This window comes from Chlorocebus sabaeus, chromosome 9, assembly GCF_047675955.1.
Source record: "Chlorocebus sabaeus isolate Y175 chromosome 9, mChlSab1.0.hap1, whole genome shotgun sequence".
Classification (NCBI taxonomy): domain Eukaryota; kingdom Metazoa; phylum Chordata; class Mammalia; order Primates; family Cercopithecidae; genus Chlorocebus; species Chlorocebus sabaeus.
The window spans coordinates 12,287,634-12,308,526 of NC_132912.1; the positions used below are offsets into that span (position 1 = coordinate 12,287,634).

Genomic DNA, 20,893 nt, shown 5'->3' on the forward strand with positions numbered 1-20,893 from the left:
TTAAAAAGTAGATTTCGGCCAGGTGCAGTGGCTCACACCTGTAATCCCAGCACTTTGGGAGGCCGAGGTGGGTGGATCACCTGAGGTCAGGAGTTCAAGACGAGCCTGGCCAAGATGGTGAAACCCTGTCTGTACTAAAAATACAAAAAATTAGCCGGGCGTGGTGGTGGGTGCCTGTAAATCCCAGCCACTGGGGAGGCTGAGGCAGGAGAATCACTTGAACCCAGGAGGCAGAGGTTGCAGTGAGCCGAGATCTTGCCATTGCACTGTAGTCTGGGTGACAAGAGCAAGACTCCATCTCAAAAAAAAAAAAAAAAAAAGAGTGAATCTCACGAAGATAGAGAGTAGATCGGTTGTTACCAGAGGTTGAGAGGGGAAGGGGTTGGGGGATGAAGAGAAGTAGATTAACGAGTACAAATATATGGTTTGATAGAAGAAATAAGACCTACTGTTAGATAGATTGGTAGGTGACCACAGTTGACAATATCTGTTATACATTTCAGAATAGCTAGAGGAGAATTCAAATGATTCTATTTTAAAGAAAAGAGAAATATTTAAGGTGATGGATGTCCCAAATTCACGGTTTTGATATTTATAAATTATATGAATGTATTAAATTATCACATGCACCTTGAAAGTATGTACATCTAGTATTCATCAATTAAAAAACCCCAAAAGCTCTTACTCTGTAGAAAGAGTAATTCATTGTCATTGTATTTAAATCTGATAAAGCACAATCTAAAGCAGACGCCTTTCCTCGCTGCCAACTGCAATTTTATTTATTTATTTAGAGACAGGGTCTCCCTCTGTCCCCCAGGCTGGAGTGCAGTGGCATGATTACGGTTCACTGCAGCCTCGAATTCCTGGGCTCAAGTGTTCATCCCACCTCAGGCCCCCAAGTAGCTAGGACTAATGCGCCTGCCACTACGCCCTGCTAATTAAACAATTTTTTTTTTTTTTTTCTTATAGAGACTAGGTCTCTCTATATTGCCCAGGCTGGTCACAAACTCCTGGCCTCAAATGATTTTCCTGCCTTGACCTCCCAAAGTGCTGGAATTAACAGGCATGAGCCACCACACCCAGTCTAATTTTTAAAAGTTGTCTGAGTCAGGCCAGTGGCACATGCCTGTAGTTCCAGTAACTCCAGAGGCTGAGGTGAAAAGATCCTTTGAACCAAGGACTTTGAGGCTGCAGTGAGCTATGATCTCACCACTGCACTCCAGCTTAGGCGACAGAGTGAGAACCCTACTGTGAAAAATAATAGTAGATAAAAAATTAAACAGGGTGCACAGTGGCTCACACCTGTAATCCCAGCTCTTTGAGAGGCTGAGGAAGGCAGAGCGTTTGAACCGGGGAGGCATAGGTTGCAATGAGCCGGTACAGCACCATTTCACCCCAGCCTGGGTGACAGAGGGAGACCCTGTCTCAAGAAAAAAAAAAAATTAAATTGATACTACTTTAGTGTCATGTTCTTGTTTTCTTTGACTCATAATGGGATTCAGCTAGAATTGAACTGAACACCAGAAATGACCTTTTAAGGGTAAAGTGGTATTTCATCGAGAAATACTTTATTGACATCTTCCCTATATTGCATTTTTATGGACCTTAGAAATACACAGAAGTAAAAGACAAAATGGGTTGCCCACTGTCCTCAATGGGCTGACAATCTATTTGAGAAGACAACGCATTTTATACATAGAGACATTTTCTTGTTGGATGCGCTAAAACAATGAAAGATCAAGGTAGAGTGAGAGTCTGGATGGATGTAGATTAGGTGGCACATTGCAGTTAAACAAGGAAAAGCCCTGGGTAGCATGTAGTGATAGAAAAAATGGTAGAAGGGGACAAGAGCAGTGGCTCATGCCTGTAATCCCAGCACTTTGGGAGGCTAAGGCAGGCAGATCACTTGAAGTCCTCAGTTCAAGACCAGCCTGGCCAACATGGTGAAACCCCGTCTCTACTAAAAATACAAACTTAGCCGGGCAAGGTGGCATGTGCCTGTAATCTCAGCTGCTCTGGAGGCTGACGCAGGAGAATCACTTGAACCTCGGAGGCAGAGGCTGCAGTGAGTTGAGATTGGCCACTGTACTCCAGCCCAGTGACAGAGCGAGACTCTGTCTCAAAGAGAAAAAAAAAGAATGGTGCAAGGGTAATTCACAAAGTTTATCCAGAGTGTCAAAGCTCATTCCCAGGCTCTTACCTGAACCATGGAACTATCCCAGAAATAGCAGTAAAAAGAGGCACAGGATATTCTTCACCTTCTGTGATATTTTCAATTTAGTGCATCTTTCCCTGCTGCCTCCCTCTGTCCCCCACCCACTGCTGGAGTACCGTGGTGCGATTTCAGCTCACTGCAACCTCTGCCTCCAGGGCTCAAGCCATCCTCCTGAGGCCTCCTGACAAGCTGGGACAACAGGCGTAAACCACCATGCCCGGCTGATTTTTGTTTTTTTACCTTTCACAGAGACATGGTCTCACTGTATTGCCCAGGCTGGAATTTAGTGCATCTTTATTGAAAGGATATTGCATTCATGAAATTAGCTCGTAATTTAGTGTCAAAACTGTACTTAAGTCAATCATTTTGCAGGCTATTGTACATAGTAGAAAAAGTAAGAACGCCCACTCCATCTAGAAGTTTACTGCATAGCAGGGGAGATTAGGCAAGTATAAAAATGACTAATACAAAGTAGAGTGAGGTAAGGATGAATTAACAGGATGGGAGATTATTACTGTGGCAGATTGGATTTTCCAGAAATTCCCACAGCAGTATTTTGAATCCCACATGTTCTTCCAGAATCTTGCCACAATCTCCCCTAGAAGAGGTGTCCCTAGGACTTGTGGCTGCCCCTACAAACACAATGCAGTAAAAGATGCTGGTTCAGTTCTGAGGACATCCCTTGGACGCTAGCTACCACATTGTGAGGAAGCCCGGGCCACTTGGAGAAGGCATCTGGAGGTGCTGGAGCTGACACCAGCACCCAGTGCCAGACTGGGGAGTGAGGGAGCCGCCTGATCATTCCAGTCCCCAGCCCTGGGGCTGTCCCAGCTGACCTCAAATACAGCAGAGACCCATGCAAGCTGGACCTAAATTGCATACCCCCTTGAAATATATAATTTATTTCATGGACATAGATCTGAACATTAGAACAGATTCTTGAAGCCAGTTGTGGTGGTCCATGCCTATAATCCCAGCACTTTGGGAGGCTGAGACAGCTGGATTGCTTGAGCTCAGGAGTTCGAGACCAGCATGGGCAACATAGCAAGACTCCATCTCTACAAAAAATACAAAGATCAGCTGAGTTTGATGGCGCAGACCTGCTGGTCCCAGCTACTCTGGAGGCTGAGGTGGGAAGGTCACTTGAGACTGGGAGTTCGACACAGCAGTGAGCTATGATTGTGTCACTGCACTCCATTCCAACCTGAGCCACAGAGCAAGACCAGCTCTTAAAAAAAAAAAAAAAAAGAAAGAAAGAAAAAAAGAGAACAGTGGCTTCAGGAAAATTGTTCCACGGTGGGAGGCATACGATCCTGATCTCTGTGGTGGAGAAGATGGAGGGGCCTAGCTTACGTCGAGACAGAGGAGTTCATAACTGTTAACTATACACAACGACGTGTCAAAAATTTTTACAAACTTCCAAGAGATAACGATAAGAAGGAAGCGCCCGGATGCGGTGGCTCATGCCTGTAATCCCAGCACTTTGGGGAGGCCGATAGGGGCGGATCACGAGGTCAGGAGATCGAGACCATCCTGGCTAACACGGCGAAACCTCGTCTCTACTAAGAATACAAAAAAATTAGGCAGGCGTGGTGGCAGGGCTGTAGTCCCAGCTACCTGGGAGGCTGAGGCAGGAGAATGGTGTGAACCCGGGAGGCGGAGCTTGCAGTGAGCCGAGATCGCACCACTGCACTCCAGCCTGGGCGACAGAGCGAGACTCCCGTCTCAAAAAAAAAAAAAAAAAAAAAAAAAAAAAAGGCAAAATAAGATTGGTTCGGTCCTGTCCGCTCTCAGCGGCTCAGCCCTAGGCCTCGCGGCCAGAACCGTGTTCCCCGCGCTACTCGGGCAGCGCCGGGATCGCGGCCTCCCCGAAGGGTGCCCAGGAGGCCTGGGTCGGCCGTGGCGCGCGAGGAAACGGCGGCTTCTCCACACTGAGCCGGGAAAGCCTATAGGGGACGAAGAACCCGGTAGCCTCGGCTTCTGCGCAGCTCCCACGCCACGCGACTGCCCGCCCGAGCCCTGCCCCCAGGCCAGCCAGCCGGGCCTCTCGGGGCGCCCGTGGTCACCATGGCAACGCAGCGGACGTCGTCCAACGGCCTGCCTGGGGGCGGGGCTGGGCCGGGCGGGCGCGCGGGTCACGTGGCGGGGGCGGAGCCTGCGCGGGGTCGGCAGGATCGCGTCGGGAGCCGGTACCGAGGCCTGAGCCGCGGGAGCCGAGCGAAGGCAGCGCCGAGGCCGCAGTTCCACCTTGGGCCTCCCCAGCAGCAGCCATGGGCAGTGAGTAGCGGCGGCTGGAGCGGGGCTCTGGCCGGGAACAGGAACGCAGGCCCTGCCTGGGCTGCGGGCGGTGAGGCCGGCGCTCGCTGGGAGTCGTGCGGACCGGGGATGCGCGGGCCGCTCTGGGCCGCTGCGGAGGGGCATGGGCCGGGGGCCTCTGCCTAGGCTCCCCTAGACGTGCGAGGCCTTGCCCGGCGGGTACCGGGACCCGGAGGCCCGGGGTTTGCGTTCGATAGAGGTCGAGGATGGCGCTGGGAGGCCATTGGTTTTGGGGGCGGGGAGTTAGGGCACCGGGTGAACCTGGACCACTTTTTAATTTTTCAGGAGTTAAAGAAATCCCGTATTTTTATTCCCTCGTCATCCTTCCTTGGCATGTTGCGTTGGATAAAGCTCCCCTAACTCGTTTAATTTTTAAAAAAGTGATGCATGGCGTGTGTTTCAGGGAGGAAAGGAGTGCGTTGGTAACAGCGTTTTCCTTAAACTATTCATTCTGTAGCGCTTACTGAAAACTGTAAGGTTGTATAAGCCTTAGGGACGAGGCCTTATGTTATAGGAATGTTTTTCAGGGCCCTCCCCCTAACACTCAACCCCACATATGTGCGCGCAACTACTTGCATAGCCCTGAAGATGTTCGTTCGTTGGATGAATGGGCCATGCATATCCAAGCAGGGCACCCATTGGCCAACTAGTGGACATTTGGGGGAAATTAGAAAGGAGTAAGAGAGGCCCTTGGTAAAATTCTGCATCACAAGGATAGACAGGGGCAGCCAAAAGCTTTGCTTGAACATGAATACCCCTTACAGATGATCATGAAGTGTCAAGAAATCTGAGTGGCTTGGATTGAGGTGGGGAGGAAAAGGGATGGAGAGGTTCTAGGAAGTCTCCTGATGTGATTGATACTTGTTTTGCGTTAGCGATGAATGCTTTCATAATTCAGATTTACTCTCCAGAAAGTCCAAAATATTAGGTTGCTGCAAAAGTAATTGCGGTTTTCAATTACTTTTCAAAAACCGCAGTTACTTTAGCACCAACCTAATAGTACTTGGGTAACAAACATCTGCCCATGACAATTAGTGAATCCTTCTGTCAAACTTCAGTGACTGGTGGGGCGCAGAGGCTCACGCCTGTAATCCCAGCACTTTGGGAGGCCGAGGAGGGCGGATAACCGGAGGTCAGAAGTTCGAGACCGGCCTGGCCAACATAATGAAACCCTGTCTCTACTAAATATAAAAATTAGCCTGGTGTGTTGGTGGGCGCCTGTAATCTCAGCTCCTCAGGAAGCTGAGGCAGGAGAATCCGTTGAACCCAGGAGACGGAGGTTGCAGTGAGCTGAGATCCTGCCACTGCACTTCAAGCCTGGGCGATAGAGCGAAACTCCAGCTTGAAACAAACAAACATCAGTGACTGCCCATCATTTGTAGAGGCTTTTAAAAAATATATATAATATGATCAACTTTAGGCAACTGCAGAAATGTAATCACTCATGTCAGCTTTAAGACAGTTTTGGGATGTTAGTATACAGAAGCCAGTTTCTGTAGGGGAAGAAGAGCCTTAGAGCCTAATTAATACCTAGCTGCGGCTTGTCTTTCTCCACGTTGCAGACCCTTTGGCAAAGGACAGAAGCTTGAGAGATTCTCATTTTCACCCTTCAGTTCTCTGGCAGGACTTGACTTAAGCCACGCCAGAAGACAGTGTCTATCCTTAAAGAACCTTGATTTATCTTACCTTTATATACTACAAGACTAGTCTGGGAAAACAATACTTTCTGATGAAATGTAATTGTAAATTCTCTGGGTTATTTTACATAAGCAGGTACTTTGATATTACCTGGGAGAGTAACCAGGCAATGAAATGTGGTCTGATGAAATGAAGCAGAGATTACATACTTTTTTTTTCTTTTTTTTTGAGACAGAGTCTCGCTCTGTCACCCAGGCTGGAGTGCAGTGGCAGGAGCTCGGCTTACTGCAAGCTCCACCTCCTGGGTTTACGCCATTCTCCTGCCTCAGTCTCCTGAGTAGCTGGGACTACAGGCACCCGCTACCACACCCCATTAATTTGTTTTTTGTATTTTTAGTAGAGACGGGGTTTCACGTGTTAGCCAGGATGGTCTCGATCTCCTGACCTTGTGACTGCCCACCTTGGCCTCCCAAAGTGCTAGGATTACAGGCGTGAGCCACTGTGCCTGGCCTACATACTTTAAAAAGTTAACTATAGGGGCCGGATGCCGTGGCTCACGCCTGTAATCCCAGCACTTTGGGAGGCCGAGATGGGTGGATCACGAGGTCAGGAGTTCGAGACCAGCCTCACCAACGTGGTGAAACCTTGTCTCTACTAAAATACAAAAATTAGCCAGGCATGGTGCTGCGCACCTATATTCCCAGCTACTCAGGAGGCTGAGGTAGGAGAATTGCTTGAACGCAGCGGGGCGGAGCTTGCAGTGAGCCGAGATGGCACCACTGCACTCCAGCCTGGGCGACAGAGGGAGAATCCGTCTCAAAAACGAAACAAAACAAAACAAAAACAGCTAACTGTAGGGGCCAGGTGCCATGGTTCATGCCTGTAATCCCAGCACTTTGGGAGGCTGAGATGGGAGGATCACTTGATGTTAGGAGTTTGAGACAAGCCTGGCCACCATGGTGAAATCCCATCTGTAGTAAAAATACAAAAATTAGCCAGGCATGGTGACACGTGCCTGTAATCCCAGCTACTCAGGAGGCTGAGGCAGGAGAATCACTTGAACCTGGGAGGTGGAGATTGCACTGAGCGGAGATCGTGCCACTGAACTTCAGCCTGGGCAACACAGCAAGACACTGTCTCAAAAAAAAAAGTTGACTATAGGAGGTGATTGCATGATTTTTTTGTCACCTACGCATTTCGGCATCTTTCAGTTGTTTAAACCAGTTCTCTGCAGAAGAGCCCATTTCCTGTTGTACTTCCTGAGTGCAGAAGACACCCTCCTGTCTTCCTCCTCTGATACCTGCTTTCTTCTATCATGCATTGTCTCATGGGTACCACGGTAGAGTACATTTGCTCCCTTTTTGACGTCATGATGCCCTTTGAGCAGCCCCCTTTCTCTGTATATAAAATGATTGGATACAAGTGTGAGGAAGTAAAGTTCTGGAAAAAGATTGCTTGGATTGCTTTGCTTCTACTGACTAGCCATCAAACCGTTTGGACTTTTTTGTCCCTTCTATGATATCTCTTCCTTTATGTATCATTTGAAGTGGAGAACAGTATGATTATTTAATTTGAGGCTGTAAGGATGGGGTGAATTGCTGGTGAAAGAGAATATTTGATTCTCTAGAAAGATTTTTTTAACTTTGTAATAATAGGGACATTTATTCTTTTTCTTTTTACAGTCAAATTTTTAGAAGTTATCAAACCGTTCTGTGCAGTTCTACCAGAAATTCAGAAACCAGAAAGGAAAGTAAGTATAAGATTTTAGTAATATAGAGGGTAGCTCAAGGACTTATCCTACTAAACCAGGAAAATTCATTTCCTTTCCTCAGTCCTTCTCTGTTGGTAATTGGAAAACTATTAGTGCTCATCCTCCTTGCAAGAGGCACCAAGTGAATAAAACTAATATAAATCTGTTTAAATCTAGATAGATTATCTCATGCTTTCAAAAATGACTGTTCTTTAAGTTGTGACGTTTCCAAACTAAGTGTTTCTTCGGCCTGTGTGTTAGTTAAGACAGAGTATTCTCCTGTCTGTAGTGATCCTTCATAAATCCTGTAGTATAGGGTGTGTATTGTGTTTGCTAATGATGTGACCTACTGGACTAGAAATAGCCGGGTCCGCTGGATAGGATTTGATGAGTACGGCTGTTTTATGTAAATGAATTGCATTTGTGCAAATACAAACCTCCCATTTCTTGATTCATTCATTGGAAAGAAAAATGACAGGAATGCATTCAGAAGATACTGTGCCTGGGTGAAATCGTTCTTCTATCATTGCAAACTTTCAGAGTTAAGGTATTTAAATTCTGGAAATATTGTTAATTCTAGATTGGCCAGTTGCTAGAAATTCTTCATCAAACTACAAATTTCTCCTTAAACTAATAGGAATAGGGATATAGAGATAGGTTAAAAATTTTTAAACTTACTATTTGATTTAGAAGTATTTATTTATTTATTTATTTGGGATGGAGTCTCGCTCTGCCGCCCAGGCTGGAGTGCAGTGGTGCGATCTCAGCTCACTACAAGCTCCACCTCCTGGGTTCACACCATTCTCCTGCCTCAGCCTCCCGAGTAGCTGGGACTACAGGCACCCGCCACCATGCCCGGCTAATTTTTTAATATATTTAGTAAAGATGGGGTTTCGCCATGTTAGCCAGGATGGTCTCGATCTCCTGACCTCTTGATCCACCTGTCTCGGCCTCCCAAAGTGCTGGGATTACAGGCATGAGCCACTGCACCTGGCTAGAAGTATTTTTTTATTGCTTTGAGTTTGTAAAAATAGTTGTTCCATTTACATTTAAGGCATCCTGAGAAACCCTGGCTTTGCAATCTATAAAATATTCATATGGCACTGTCACCAGCAGGCCTACCTTCGCACAGTGCAGTGTTCACCGAGTCACGTGCACATTGGATCTCTGTTTTGCTTTGGCTCCTTTTCAGTTTCATTTAACACCATACAATGCAGATGAGAACTGCCTGTATTTAAATTACCTTTTTTATGAAAAGTAAACAAACTTGTATTCAGGAAGTTCAGCTGTTTGTTGTAGCTGCTACTAAGGTGAAAGGGATATTAAAAAACAATCTAGGCCGGCACCGTGGCTCACACCTGTAATCCCAGCACTTTGGGAGGCCGAGGCCGGTGGTCAAGATACAGAGACCATCCTCGCCAACATGGTGAAACCCTGACTCTACTAAAAATACAAAAAAGTTAGCTGGGCGTGGTGATGTGCCTGTAGTCCCAGTTTCTCGGGAGGCTGAGGCAGGAGAATTGCTTGAACCTGGTGGGGCAGAGGTTGCAGTGAGCCAAGATTGCACCACTGCACTCCAACCTGGGCAACAGGGCGAGGCTCTGTCTCAAAAAAAAAAAAAAAAAAAGTGTGTGTATATATATATATATATATGTGTGTGTGTGTATATACATACACACACATATATATATTTCCTAAGATGGTACTTCAAAAAGGGGCATTTAAGAGTGTAGAATAGGATGTCACGATGGAGAACACTAATTATGTTTTTGTGTGGATTTGTGCTTTCAATTTGCTGTTTCGAAAACCAAACACTGAATGTTCTTACTCATAAATGGGAGTTGAACAGTGAGAACACATGGACACAGGGAGGGGAACATCATACACTGTGGGGGCCTGTCGGAGGTTGGGGGAAAGGGGAGGGAGAGCATTAGGACAAATACCTAATGCATGCGGGGCTTTAAACCTAGATGGCGAGCTGATAGGTGCAGCAAACCACCATGGCACATGTCTGCCTAAGTAACACACCAGCACGTTCAGCACATGTATCCTAGAACTTAAAGTAAAATTGGAAATAATAATAATAAAATCAAAATATTTAAGGTAAAAATTTTGAAGTAAAAGAGAAACTGAAAAATCTAGATTTGAAAATTCTTCCCTCAGTAGATTTTAAAAATATAAATATAGGCCAGGCGCGGTGGCTCAAGCCTGTAATCCCAGCACTTTGGGAGGCCGAGACGGGTGGATTACAAGGTCAGGAGATCGAGACCATCCTGGCTAACACGGTGAAACCCCGTCTCTACTAAAAATACAAAAAATTAGCCGGGCGTGGTGGCGGGCGCCTGTAGTCCCAGCTACTTGGGAGGCTGAGGCAGGAGAAAAAAAAAAAAGGCAAATATAAGAGAGCTTAATTTTTTAGAATATATTTATCTTTTTAAATTTGTTTTGTTACATGGATGTATTGTGTAGTGGCAGTCTGGGCTTTGAGTGTATCCACCACCCAAATAATATTCATTGTACACGTTAAGTAATTTCTCATCATCCATCTTTTCCTGCCACCTTTGTACCCTTTGGAGTCTCCACTGTCTATCATTCCATACTCTGTGTCCCTGTGTGCACATTGTTTATCTCCTACTTTTTTTTTTTTTTTTGAGATGGAGTCTTGCTCTGTCACCCAGGCTGGAGTGTAGTGGCACAATCTCCGCTTACTCCAAGCTCCGCCTCCTGGCTTCACACCATTCTCCTGCCTCAGCCTCCTGAGTAACTGGGACTACAGGTGGTGGCCAGCAAGCCCAGCTAATTTTTTGTAGTTTTAGTGGAGACAGGGTTTCACCTTGTTAGCCAGGATGGTCTCGATCTCCTGACCTCGTGATCCGCCCAGCTCGGCCTCCCAAAGTGCTGGGATTACAGGCATGAGCCACCGTGCCAGACCTAGCTCCTACTTTTTTTTTTTTTTGAGACGGAGTTTCGCTCTTGTCTCCCAGGCTGGAGTGCAGTGGCGTGATCTTGGCTCACTGCAACCTCCACCTCCCGGATTCAAGCAGTTCTGCCTCAGCCTCCTGAGTAGCTAGGATTACAGGCATGCACCATCACACCTGGCTAATATATATATATATATATTTTTTTTTTTTTTTGTATTTTTAGAGAGATGGGGTTTCACCATGTTGGTCAGGCTGGTCTTGAACTCCTGACCTGGTGATCCGCCCACCTTGGCTTTCTGAAGTGCTGGGATTACAGGCGTGAGCCACTGTGCCCGGCTAGCTGCTACTTTTAAGTGAGAACCGACAGTGTTTGATTTTCCACTTCTGAGTAATTTCACTTAAGATAATCTCCTCCAGTTTCATCCAGGTTGCTGCAAGGGACATGGTTTAATTCTTTCCATGGCTCAAAAGTATTTCATTATTTACAAATAGCATATCTTCTTTATCCAGTCATCAAGAAGCATCTGTGGGCCAGGCACGGTGGCTCATGCCTATAATCCCAGTACTATGGGAGGCCAAGGCGCGTGGATCACAAGGTCAAGAGATCGAAACCATCCTGTGAATGATGAAACCTTGTCTCCAAAATACAAAAAATTAGCCGGGCGTGGTGGCGGGTGTCTGTAGTCACAGCTACTCGGGAGGCTGAGGCAGGAGAGTGGCGTAAACCCGGGAGGCGGAGCTTGCAGTGAGCCAAGATCGTGCCACTGCACTCCAACCTGGGCGACAGAGCGAGACTCCGTCTCAAAAAAAAAAAAAAAAAAAGCATCTGTGCGTGTGTGTGTGTGTGTGTGTGTGTATGAGAGAGAAAAAAATGTTTATAGAACTTTGTACCTATTAAACAAAAATGCTTCCTTTATTAACACATACAGACATTCCCAACTTCTGTGAATTAGGCCCCAAAGAAGAACCTCAAAAATCCACCCCCACAAAAAATATTTGCTGTTTCTTGGTTTTGATTGATGATTCTTTTTGTTTTGTTGTACAGATCCAGTTTAGAGAGAAGGTTCTATGGACTGCTATAACGCTCTTCATTTTCTTAGTATGTTGTCAGGTATGTAATTATACTGTTAAATAAATGTCTCTACCATTGTTCTAAGGTCTTGATTGGTTAGAATTTGAGAATTTTTTTTTTGTTAAAATAAAAAATACATTGAGCTCAATATATTGAGCATTATTATCCTTTTAATTTTTTATTATTAATTTTTATTTGAGATGGAGTCTCACTGTCACCCAAGCTAGATGCAGAGGCATGATCTCGACTCACTGCAACCTCTGCCTCCTGGGTTCAAGTGATTCTTCTTCCTTGGCCTCCCAAATCTCGAACTCCTGACCTCAAGCTATCCGCCTTCCTCAGCCTCCCAAAGTGCTGACATTATAGGCATGAGCCACCGCGCCCAGCCAAATTTTTGTATTTTTAGTAGAGATGGGGTTTTCTTGTGTTGGTCAGGCTTATCTCGAACTCCTGACCTCAGGTGATCTACCTGCCTCAGCCTGCCAAATTGCTGGGATTACAGGCGTGAGCCACTGTACCCTTTTTTATCTGGCAATTTTTTGTTTTTAAATGAGATGGGGTCTCTATGTTGCCCAGGCTGGTCTGCAGCTCCTAGGCTCAGGTGATCCTCCTGCCTCAGCCTCCCTAGTACATAGGCCAGCAGGTGTGCCCCACCATGCCAGGCTAATTTTTAAATTCTTTTGCAGGGAAAGGGTCACACTAAAACCAAGTTTTTAAAATCTTGGGTTGTACTATGTTTAAAAATTACTAAAACTCGATGATAGTGTTTTTTTGTTTTTGTTTTTTGGTTTCTTTTTTGAGACAAGGTCTCACTCTGTCACTCAGGCTAGAGTGATCACTTCAGCCTCGACTTCCTCAAACCCAGGTGATCTACCCATCTCAGCCTTCTGACTAGCTGGCACTACCGGCACGAACCACCACACCCAGTTAATTTTTTTGGTATTTTTTGTAGAGGGGGTTTTGCCATGTTGCCCAGGCTGGTCTTGAATTCCTGGGCTCAAGCCATCCATCTACCTCTGTCTCCCACAGGGCTGGGATTACACGCCTGAGCCATCACACCCAGCCCAATGATACTTTCAAATAAAATTTTGCAGACATACTAAGTTCACAGTGTGAGTATGAAATGTGATCTGCCTATGTTTTAGGGTTGTTGTAAAGATTAAATAAGATAACTTAGGTCAAGGTGGATGGGCACGATGGCTCATGCTTATAATCCCAGCACTTTGGCAGGCCAAGGCAGGCAGATTACTTGACATCAGGAGTTGAGACCAGTGTGGTCAACATGGTGAAACCCTGTCTCTACCAAAAATACAAAAATTAGCTGGGCATGGTGGTGTGCACATGTAATCCCAGCTACTCAGGAGGCTGAGGCAGGAGAATCACTTGAACCCAGGAAGTGGAGGTTGCAGTGAGCCGAGATCACGCCACTGCACTCTAACCTGGGCAACAGAGCGAGTTGCCATCTCAAATAAATAAATGAATAAAAACCAGATAATTTAGGTCAAGGTTTTTTGGGGAGTTTGAAAAGCTATTAAAATACTTGTAAGAACTTTTAAAAAATTATATTAGGAAGCAGTAGTACAGATTAGGTACCTAATCTGGAGAAAAACTAACTATATTTACTTTCTGAAAAATGAAATGATCTGATAATTAAAGTACTTTTACTACTGTACTTGCTTTAAATTTGTTTTAAATGGTCAGGGAGAGAAGTTTAAAGAAACAAAGAAAAATACAAAGAAAAAAAGAATAGTCATCCACATTTCTACCATTTACTTTCAGCGTCTTAGAAACTCCTCTCCCACCATTAAAAAAAAAGTCAACCTTGTGGAGGTATAATACATATATGGTAAAGTGCACCTGTTTTTAGGCATACGTTTTGGAGAGTTTTGACAAATTTGTGCACCCACGTAACTACAGCCTCTGTGGATATAGAGCATTTCTGCCACCCCCAAAGTTCACTGTAACCTTTCTCAGTGAATCTCCACAGGCCCAGGCCGCCACTGATCTACATCCTGTTACTCTACTTTGATTTGTTTTTTCTAGAGCTTCATATAAATAGAATCATACAGTAGTATTCTTTAGTGTCTGATGTCATCATCACCTTTTTGAGATTAATTCATATAGTCATTACATCAGTAATTCATTCCTTTATATTTCTGAATACTGTTCTAATGTATGAGGTTATCACAGTTTATTCATTCATTCACTTGTTAGACATTTGGGTTGTTTCCAGATTTTTGCTACAACAAATTAATTTGCTGTGAACACTGATGAATACGTATTTCTGTGGATATTTTTCATGGGTGAGTACTTAGGAGTACAGTTGTGGGGTTTATAGTAAGTGTATGCTTAACTTTATCAGAAATTGTCAGCTCTTTTCTAAGTGGTTGCCCCGTTTTGCTTGCTTGTTTGTTTGTTTGTTTTTTTGGAGACAGAGTCTCGCTCTGTCGCCCAGGCTGGAGTGCAGTGGCGCGATCTCGGCTCACTGCAAGCTCCGCCTCCCGGTTTCAGCGATTTTCCTGTCTCAGCCTCTGGAGTACCTGGGATTACAGGCATGTGCTATTATGCCCAGCTAATTTTTGTATTTTTCATAGAGCTGGGGTTTCACCATGTTGGACAGGCTGGTCTTGAACTCCTGACCTCAGGTGATCTGCCTGCCTCAGCCTTCCAAAGTGCTGGGATTACAAGCATGAGCCATGACGCCTAGCTCTTGGTTGCCCCATTTTGTGTTTCCACCAGCCGTGTTTTGGAGTTCCAGTTGATCTGTATCCTGGTCTACTTTTGTTATTTTTGATTATTTGAATAGTAGTCACCTTGCCGGGCGCAGTGGCTCACTCCTGTAATCCCAGCACTTTGGAAGGCTGAGGCTGGTGGATCACCTGAAGTTGGGAGTTCAAGACCAGCCTGACCAACATGGAGAAACCCCGTCTCTACTAAAAATACAAAATTGAACTGGAAGCGGTGGCTCATGCCTATAATCCCAGCACTTTGGGAGGCTGAGGCGGGCAGATCACGAGGTCAGGAGATCGAGACCATCCTGGCTGACATGGTGAAACCCCGTCTTTACTAAAAATACAAAAAATTAGGTGGGCATGGTGGCGGGCGCCTGTAGTCCCAGCTACTCGGGGTGCTGAGGCAGGAGAATAGCGTGAACCCAGGAGGCGGAGCTTGCAGTGAGCCGAGATTGAGCCACTGCACTCCAGCCTGGGAAACAGAGCGAGACTCCGTCTCAAAAAAAAAAAAAAACAAAAAAAAAAACACACAAAATTGGCCAGGCATGGTGGCAAATACCTGTAATCCCAGCTACTTGGGAGGCTGACGCAAGAGAATCACTTGAACCCGGGAAGCGGAGGTTGCGGTGAGCCGAGATGGCGCCATTGCACTCCAGCCTGGGTAACAAGAGCGAAACTCCATCTCAAAACAAACAAACAGAAAAATATTAGTCATCCTAAGGCGTGTGGTTTTAATTTGCATTTCCCTGATAAATGCTATTGAGCAACATCTTCATATGCCTATGAGTGCTTGTTTATTTATCAGAAGAGTAAAGTGTCAGATTTGTAAAGTGTCTTTGCAAATCTTTTGCCTATTTAAAAAATTGATTATTGTCTCATCATTGAATTATAAAATTTTTACATTTTCTGGATACAAGTCCTTTGTTAGATGTGTATATTAGGAATTATTTCTCCCAGTCTGTGGCCTGCCTTTTTTCTTAACAGTATCTTTTGAAGAACAGAAGTTTAAACATTTTATTTTATTTTTTTTATATTTTTTCAGAGACAGACTCTTGCCATGTGGCCCAGGCTGTCCTCGAACTCCTGGGCTCAAGCAATCCTCCTGCTTCAGCCTCTTGAGTAGCTGGGACTACAGGCGAGTGCCACTGTGCCCAGCAGGAGTTTTAAATTTTGATGAAGTTTAGTTTATGTTTTCTTTGTTCCTTGGATGGCTTAGAGTTTTTGCTTCCTAAGGAATTTTTGCCTATTCTAATGTCATGAAGATTGTCTTCTGTGTTCTTCCAGACATTTTATAGTTTTAGCTTGTATGTTTTGGTCTGTGATCTCTTCCAAGGTAATTTTTATGTGTGGCGTGAGGTAAGGGTTGATTTTCATTTCCTTTTACATGAGTATCCAGCACCGTTTGCTGAGAAAAATTCCCCATTGAATTACTCAGGCCTCTTTGCTGAAAATTGGTTAACCATATAAGCACGAGTCTGTTCTGTGCTCTCTATTGATCTATGTGTGTGTCCATCCTGCTGTAAGCCACTTCTTAGTAAGTCCTGAAATCAGTTTGCAATCATTACTCCAGCTTTGTTCTTCTTTTTCAGAATTGTTGTGGCTATTCTAGATCCTTAATATTTCCATTTAGATTTTAAAATCGACTTGTCGATTTCCACAAGAAAGTCTGCTGGGATTATCATTCGTGTTACTTTGAATTTATAGGTCAATTTAAGAGAATTACCATATTGACAGTATTGAATCTTCTAATCCAGGGCTCAGTGAATTTTTTTCTGTCAAGGTTCAGATAATAAATATTTTGGGCTTTGCTACTAAAGTTTAAGAATCCAAGAAGAAAACAGAAAGAATGACATTTCGCATGCCTGTTTCTTTTTTTTTGATTCTCCTTCCTCGGCCTTTAGAGTAGCTGGGACAACCGGCACGAGCCACCATGCCCAGCTAATTTTTTTGTATTTTTAGTAGAGATGGGGTTTTACCACGTTGGGCAGACAGGTCTTGAACTCCTGACCTCGAGTGATCTGCCCACCTTGGCCTCCCAGAGTGCTGGGATTATAGGCGTGAGCCACTGCGCCCAGCCTCACATGACTGTTTCATGTAGTAAATTAATTTATGCATCTTAGGTTACATTATTTCTTCTCTAATACGTTTATATAGTTGCCAAACTGTTTCTTTTCATCTTTCTCATGCTTAGGCAGCTCTGCCTCATGTGGGAGATTTCTTTTTTTTTTCTTTTTTTTTTTTTTTCCTTCTTTCCAACTGTTATTTTGGGTTCAAGGGGTACATGTGCAAGTTTATCACCTGGGTAAATTGCATGTTGCTGGGGTTTGGTGTATAGATAACTTTGTCACCAAAGCAATTAGCATAATACCTGATAGACAGTTTTTCAGTCCTCACCCTCCTCCCTCCCTCCACCCTCAAGTAGGTCCAGTGTCTACTATACCCTCATTTGTGTCCATGTATACTCAGTGTTTAGCTCCCATTTATAAGAGAAGATGTGGTATTTGGTTTTCTGTTTCTGTCTTAATTTGCTTAGAATAATGACTTCCAGCTCCATCTGAGTTGCTGCAAAGGACATGACCTCACTGTTTTTTATGGCTGCGTAGTCTTCCATGGTGTATATGTACCACATTTTCTTTATCCAGTCCACCATTGATGGGCAACTGGGTTGCTTCTATGCCTTTGATACTGAAACGCAAATCTTTTAAAGTAACATTGAATCTATACTTGCTTTCTGCCAATATGTGTTTCTTTCAAGTGATGGATACTAAATGTGCAATTACTGTGAGGAAGGGGTTACTAGAATTGTTGCCATTACAAGTCTACAAACTTGTAGAAACTTGATAGATATGTGCTCAATAAGGGTCTAGAGGAGGCAAAACTGAGCAGCTTCAGACCCTGGAGGTTCCAACTTTGAATTAACCCAACTTTTAATTCAGATGGAAGAAGAAAATTCCAAAGATGGGGAGATGGAAAAAAAGGTCTGAAGAACCAGATCCTGCTGTCAGTTCTGCCATTTCTTTGACCAACTCATTCTTCCTCTCAACCATGTTTCCCTTTCCCACTAAAGCGGGCCAGGAACACTGCTTGCTGCAGTTTCAGAATCAGAAATTTTCCTTCTGAGCTCTCATACACTCCATAGGAAAACACCTTACTGAAATTAACCACATTTTAAAATTTCTCTCAGTACAGGGAACCCCTTGAGGTCAGAGTCCACATTTCTTTCATCTTTAACAGCCACTGCTGAGTGGAGTGTTTGGGTCATGATGGGTGATCAGTGAATCTTTATTTAATTGAATTACTATGAGGGTAAAAACCAAATGGAAAATACATGTAAAAGTGGTTCATAAAGTATGAAAAGTATACAAAAGTAAGATATTGTTAGTAGAATTATTCTTTTTTTTTTTAATTTACTTTAATATTTACATATTTATTTAGCTTTATTTATTTTCTGAGACTGAGTCTTGCTCTAACACCCAGGCTGGAGTGCAGTGGCACAATCTTGGCTCACTACAACTTCCACCTTCCAGGTTCAAGTGATTCTTGTACTTCAGCCTCCTGAGTAGCTGAGATTACAGTCACCCGCCAACACGCACAGCTAATTTTTGTATTTTTAGTAGAGATGGGGTTTCACTATGTTGGCCAGGCTGGTCTCCAACTCCTGACCTCAACTGATCCGTCCACCTCAGCCTCCCTCTCTCACCACTCCTATTCAACACAGTGTTGGAAGTTCTGGCTAGGGCAATCAAGCAAGAGAAAGAAATCAAGGGTATTCAGTTAGGAAAAGAAGAAGTCAAATTGTCCCTCTTTGCAGATGACATGATTGTATATTTAGAAAACCCCATTGTCTCAGCCCAAAATCTCCTTAAACTGATAAGCAACTTCAGCAAAGTTTCAGGATACAAAATTAATGTGCAAAAATCACAAGCATTCTTATACACCAGTAACAGACAAACAGAGAGCCAAATCATGAATGAACTTCCATTCACAATTGCTTCAAAGAGAATAAAATACCTAGGAATCTAACTTACAAGGGATGTAAAGGACCTCTTCAAGGAGAACTACAAACCACTGCTCAGTGAAATAAAAGAGGACACAAACAAATGGAAGAACATACCATGCTCATGGATAGGAAGAATCAGTATCGTGAAAATGGCCATACTGCCCAAGGTTATTTATAGATTCAATGCCATCCCCATCAAGCTACCAACGAGTTTCTTCACAGAATTGGAAAAAACTGCTTTAAAGTTCATATGGAACCAAAAAAGAGCCCGCATCGCCAAGACAATCCTAAGTCAAAAGAACAAAGCTGGAGGCATCACGCTACCTGACTTCAAACTATACTACAAGGCTACAGTAACCAAAACAGCATGGTACTGGTACCAAAACAGAGATATAGACAAATGGAACAGAACAGAGTCCTCAGAAATAATACCACACATCTACAGCCATCTGATCTTTGACAAACCTGAGAGAAACAAGAAATGGGGAAAGGATTCCCTATTTAATAAATGGTGCTGGGAAAATTGGCTAGCCATAAGTAGAAAGCCGAAACTGGATCCTTTCTTTACTCCTTATACGAAAATTAATTCAAGATGGATTAGAGACTTAAATGTTAGACCTAATACCATAAAAACCCTAGAAGAAAACCTAGGTAGTACCATTCAGGACATAGGCATGGGCAAAGACTTCATGTCTAAAACACCAAAAGCAACAGCAGCAAAAGCCAGAATTGACAAATGGGATCTAATTAAAGTAAAGAGCTTCTGCACAGCAAAAGAAACTACCATCAGAGTGAACAGGCAACCTACAGAATGGGAGAAAATTTTTGCAATCTACTTATCTGACAAAGGGCTAATATCCAGAACCTACAAAGAACTCAAACAAATTTACAAGAAAAAAACAAACAACCCCATCAAAAAGTGGGCAAAGGATATGAACAGACATTTCTCAAAAGAAGACATGCATATAGCCAACAGACACATGAAAAAATCCTCATCATCACTGGCCATCAGAGAAATGCAAATCAAAACCACAATGAGATACCATCTCACACCAGTTAGAATGGCAATCATTAAACAGTCAGGAAACAACAGGTGCTGGAGAGGATGTGGAGAAATAGGAACACTTTTACACTGTTGGTGGGATTGTAAACGAGATTTCTTTATTCTCTTTCCTCTGAATCTCAAAGAGATTCTAGTCAGTTTTCTTTAGGGAGTGGTAGGAGGTGAAATAAACTGAGATAAGTACAGTACATGCTGCCTGGACTCTTCTCTCTCTTCACTTAAGAAAATTATTGTATTTAATTGGTACATAACTGATGTATATATTTTCAGTGTACCTGTGATAATTTAATGCATTTGTATAATGTATAAAGATCAAATCAGGGTAAAGGATATCCATCACCTTAAATACTTGTCTTTTCTTTATGCTGGAAACATTTGACGTATTCCCTTCTAGCTGGTTTTTGTTTTTGTTTGAGATGGAGTCTCAGCTCTGTCGCCAAGGCTGGAGTGCCATCGTGCGATCTCGGCTCACTGGAACCTCCGCTTCCCGGGTTCAAGTGATTCTTGTGACCCAGCCTTCAAAGTAGCTGGGATTACAGGCACGTACCATCACACCTGGCTAATTTTTTTGTGTTTTTAGTAGAGATGGGATTTCACCATGTTGGCCAGGTTGGTCTTCAACTCCTGAGTTCAAGTTATCCACCTGCCTCTGCCTCCCAAAGTGCTGGGATTACAGGTGCAAGCCACCGTGCCCGGACCCTTCTAGTTATTTTAGAATGTACAGTATTTCTTGGATTTTTGTTAACCATCTTGAGAAGCTGTCTGCCATCTGACTGAGGGGGAGTGTCTTTCATTCTAGGCTCCAGATTGCTGCCCTGTAGTGGAAGAGTTTTTCATTCCCAATTCGGCGTAGCCCATTATACTTCACTTCCATCAGGGAGGCTCAGCCCGTTGCTGTCTTCTCTTTCATCCATTTCTTCGCAGCTGCTGTTTCCCTTCCTTCTTATCCCGAGGAGGGAACACGATAAGAATATCTGCGGTTTACTTCCTCCAGATTTGGAATGTTGATGGGAGGTCTAAGATCCTGTCGACTTCCCGTTGTGAGGGTCAGGAGCAGCTCTGGTGTTGAGTCTCCTTCCTTCTCAACTGTCTGGAGTTTTCCCCAGGACCACCAGGCTCAAGTTGACAGTCCCTTTTCTTGTTTGGCTGCTTCACAGATTTTTTTCTCTTTCCATAGCTTTTTTCA

The 20,893-nt window shown here is 44.0% G+C and overlaps 1 protein-coding gene across 1 annotated transcript in view; it reads left to right on the forward strand.

Moving 5' to 3' along the window:
- The first annotated feature begins 4,352 nt into the window (after window positions 1-4,352).
- Window positions 4,353-20,893, forward strand: part of SEC61A2 (SEC61 translocon subunit alpha 2) — a 41,528-nt gene continuing 24,987 nt past the window's right edge. Inside the window, exons 1-3 of the mRNA XM_037983333.2 lie at window positions 4,353-4,492; window positions 7,852-7,919; window positions 11,886-11,951. Coding sequence (XP_037839261.1) covers window positions 4,486-4,492; window positions 7,852-7,919; window positions 11,886-11,951 — 141 coding nt within the window. The 5' untranslated portion in view covers window positions 4,353-4,485. The remainder of the gene's footprint in view (window positions 4,493-7,851; window positions 7,920-11,885; window positions 11,952-20,893) is intronic.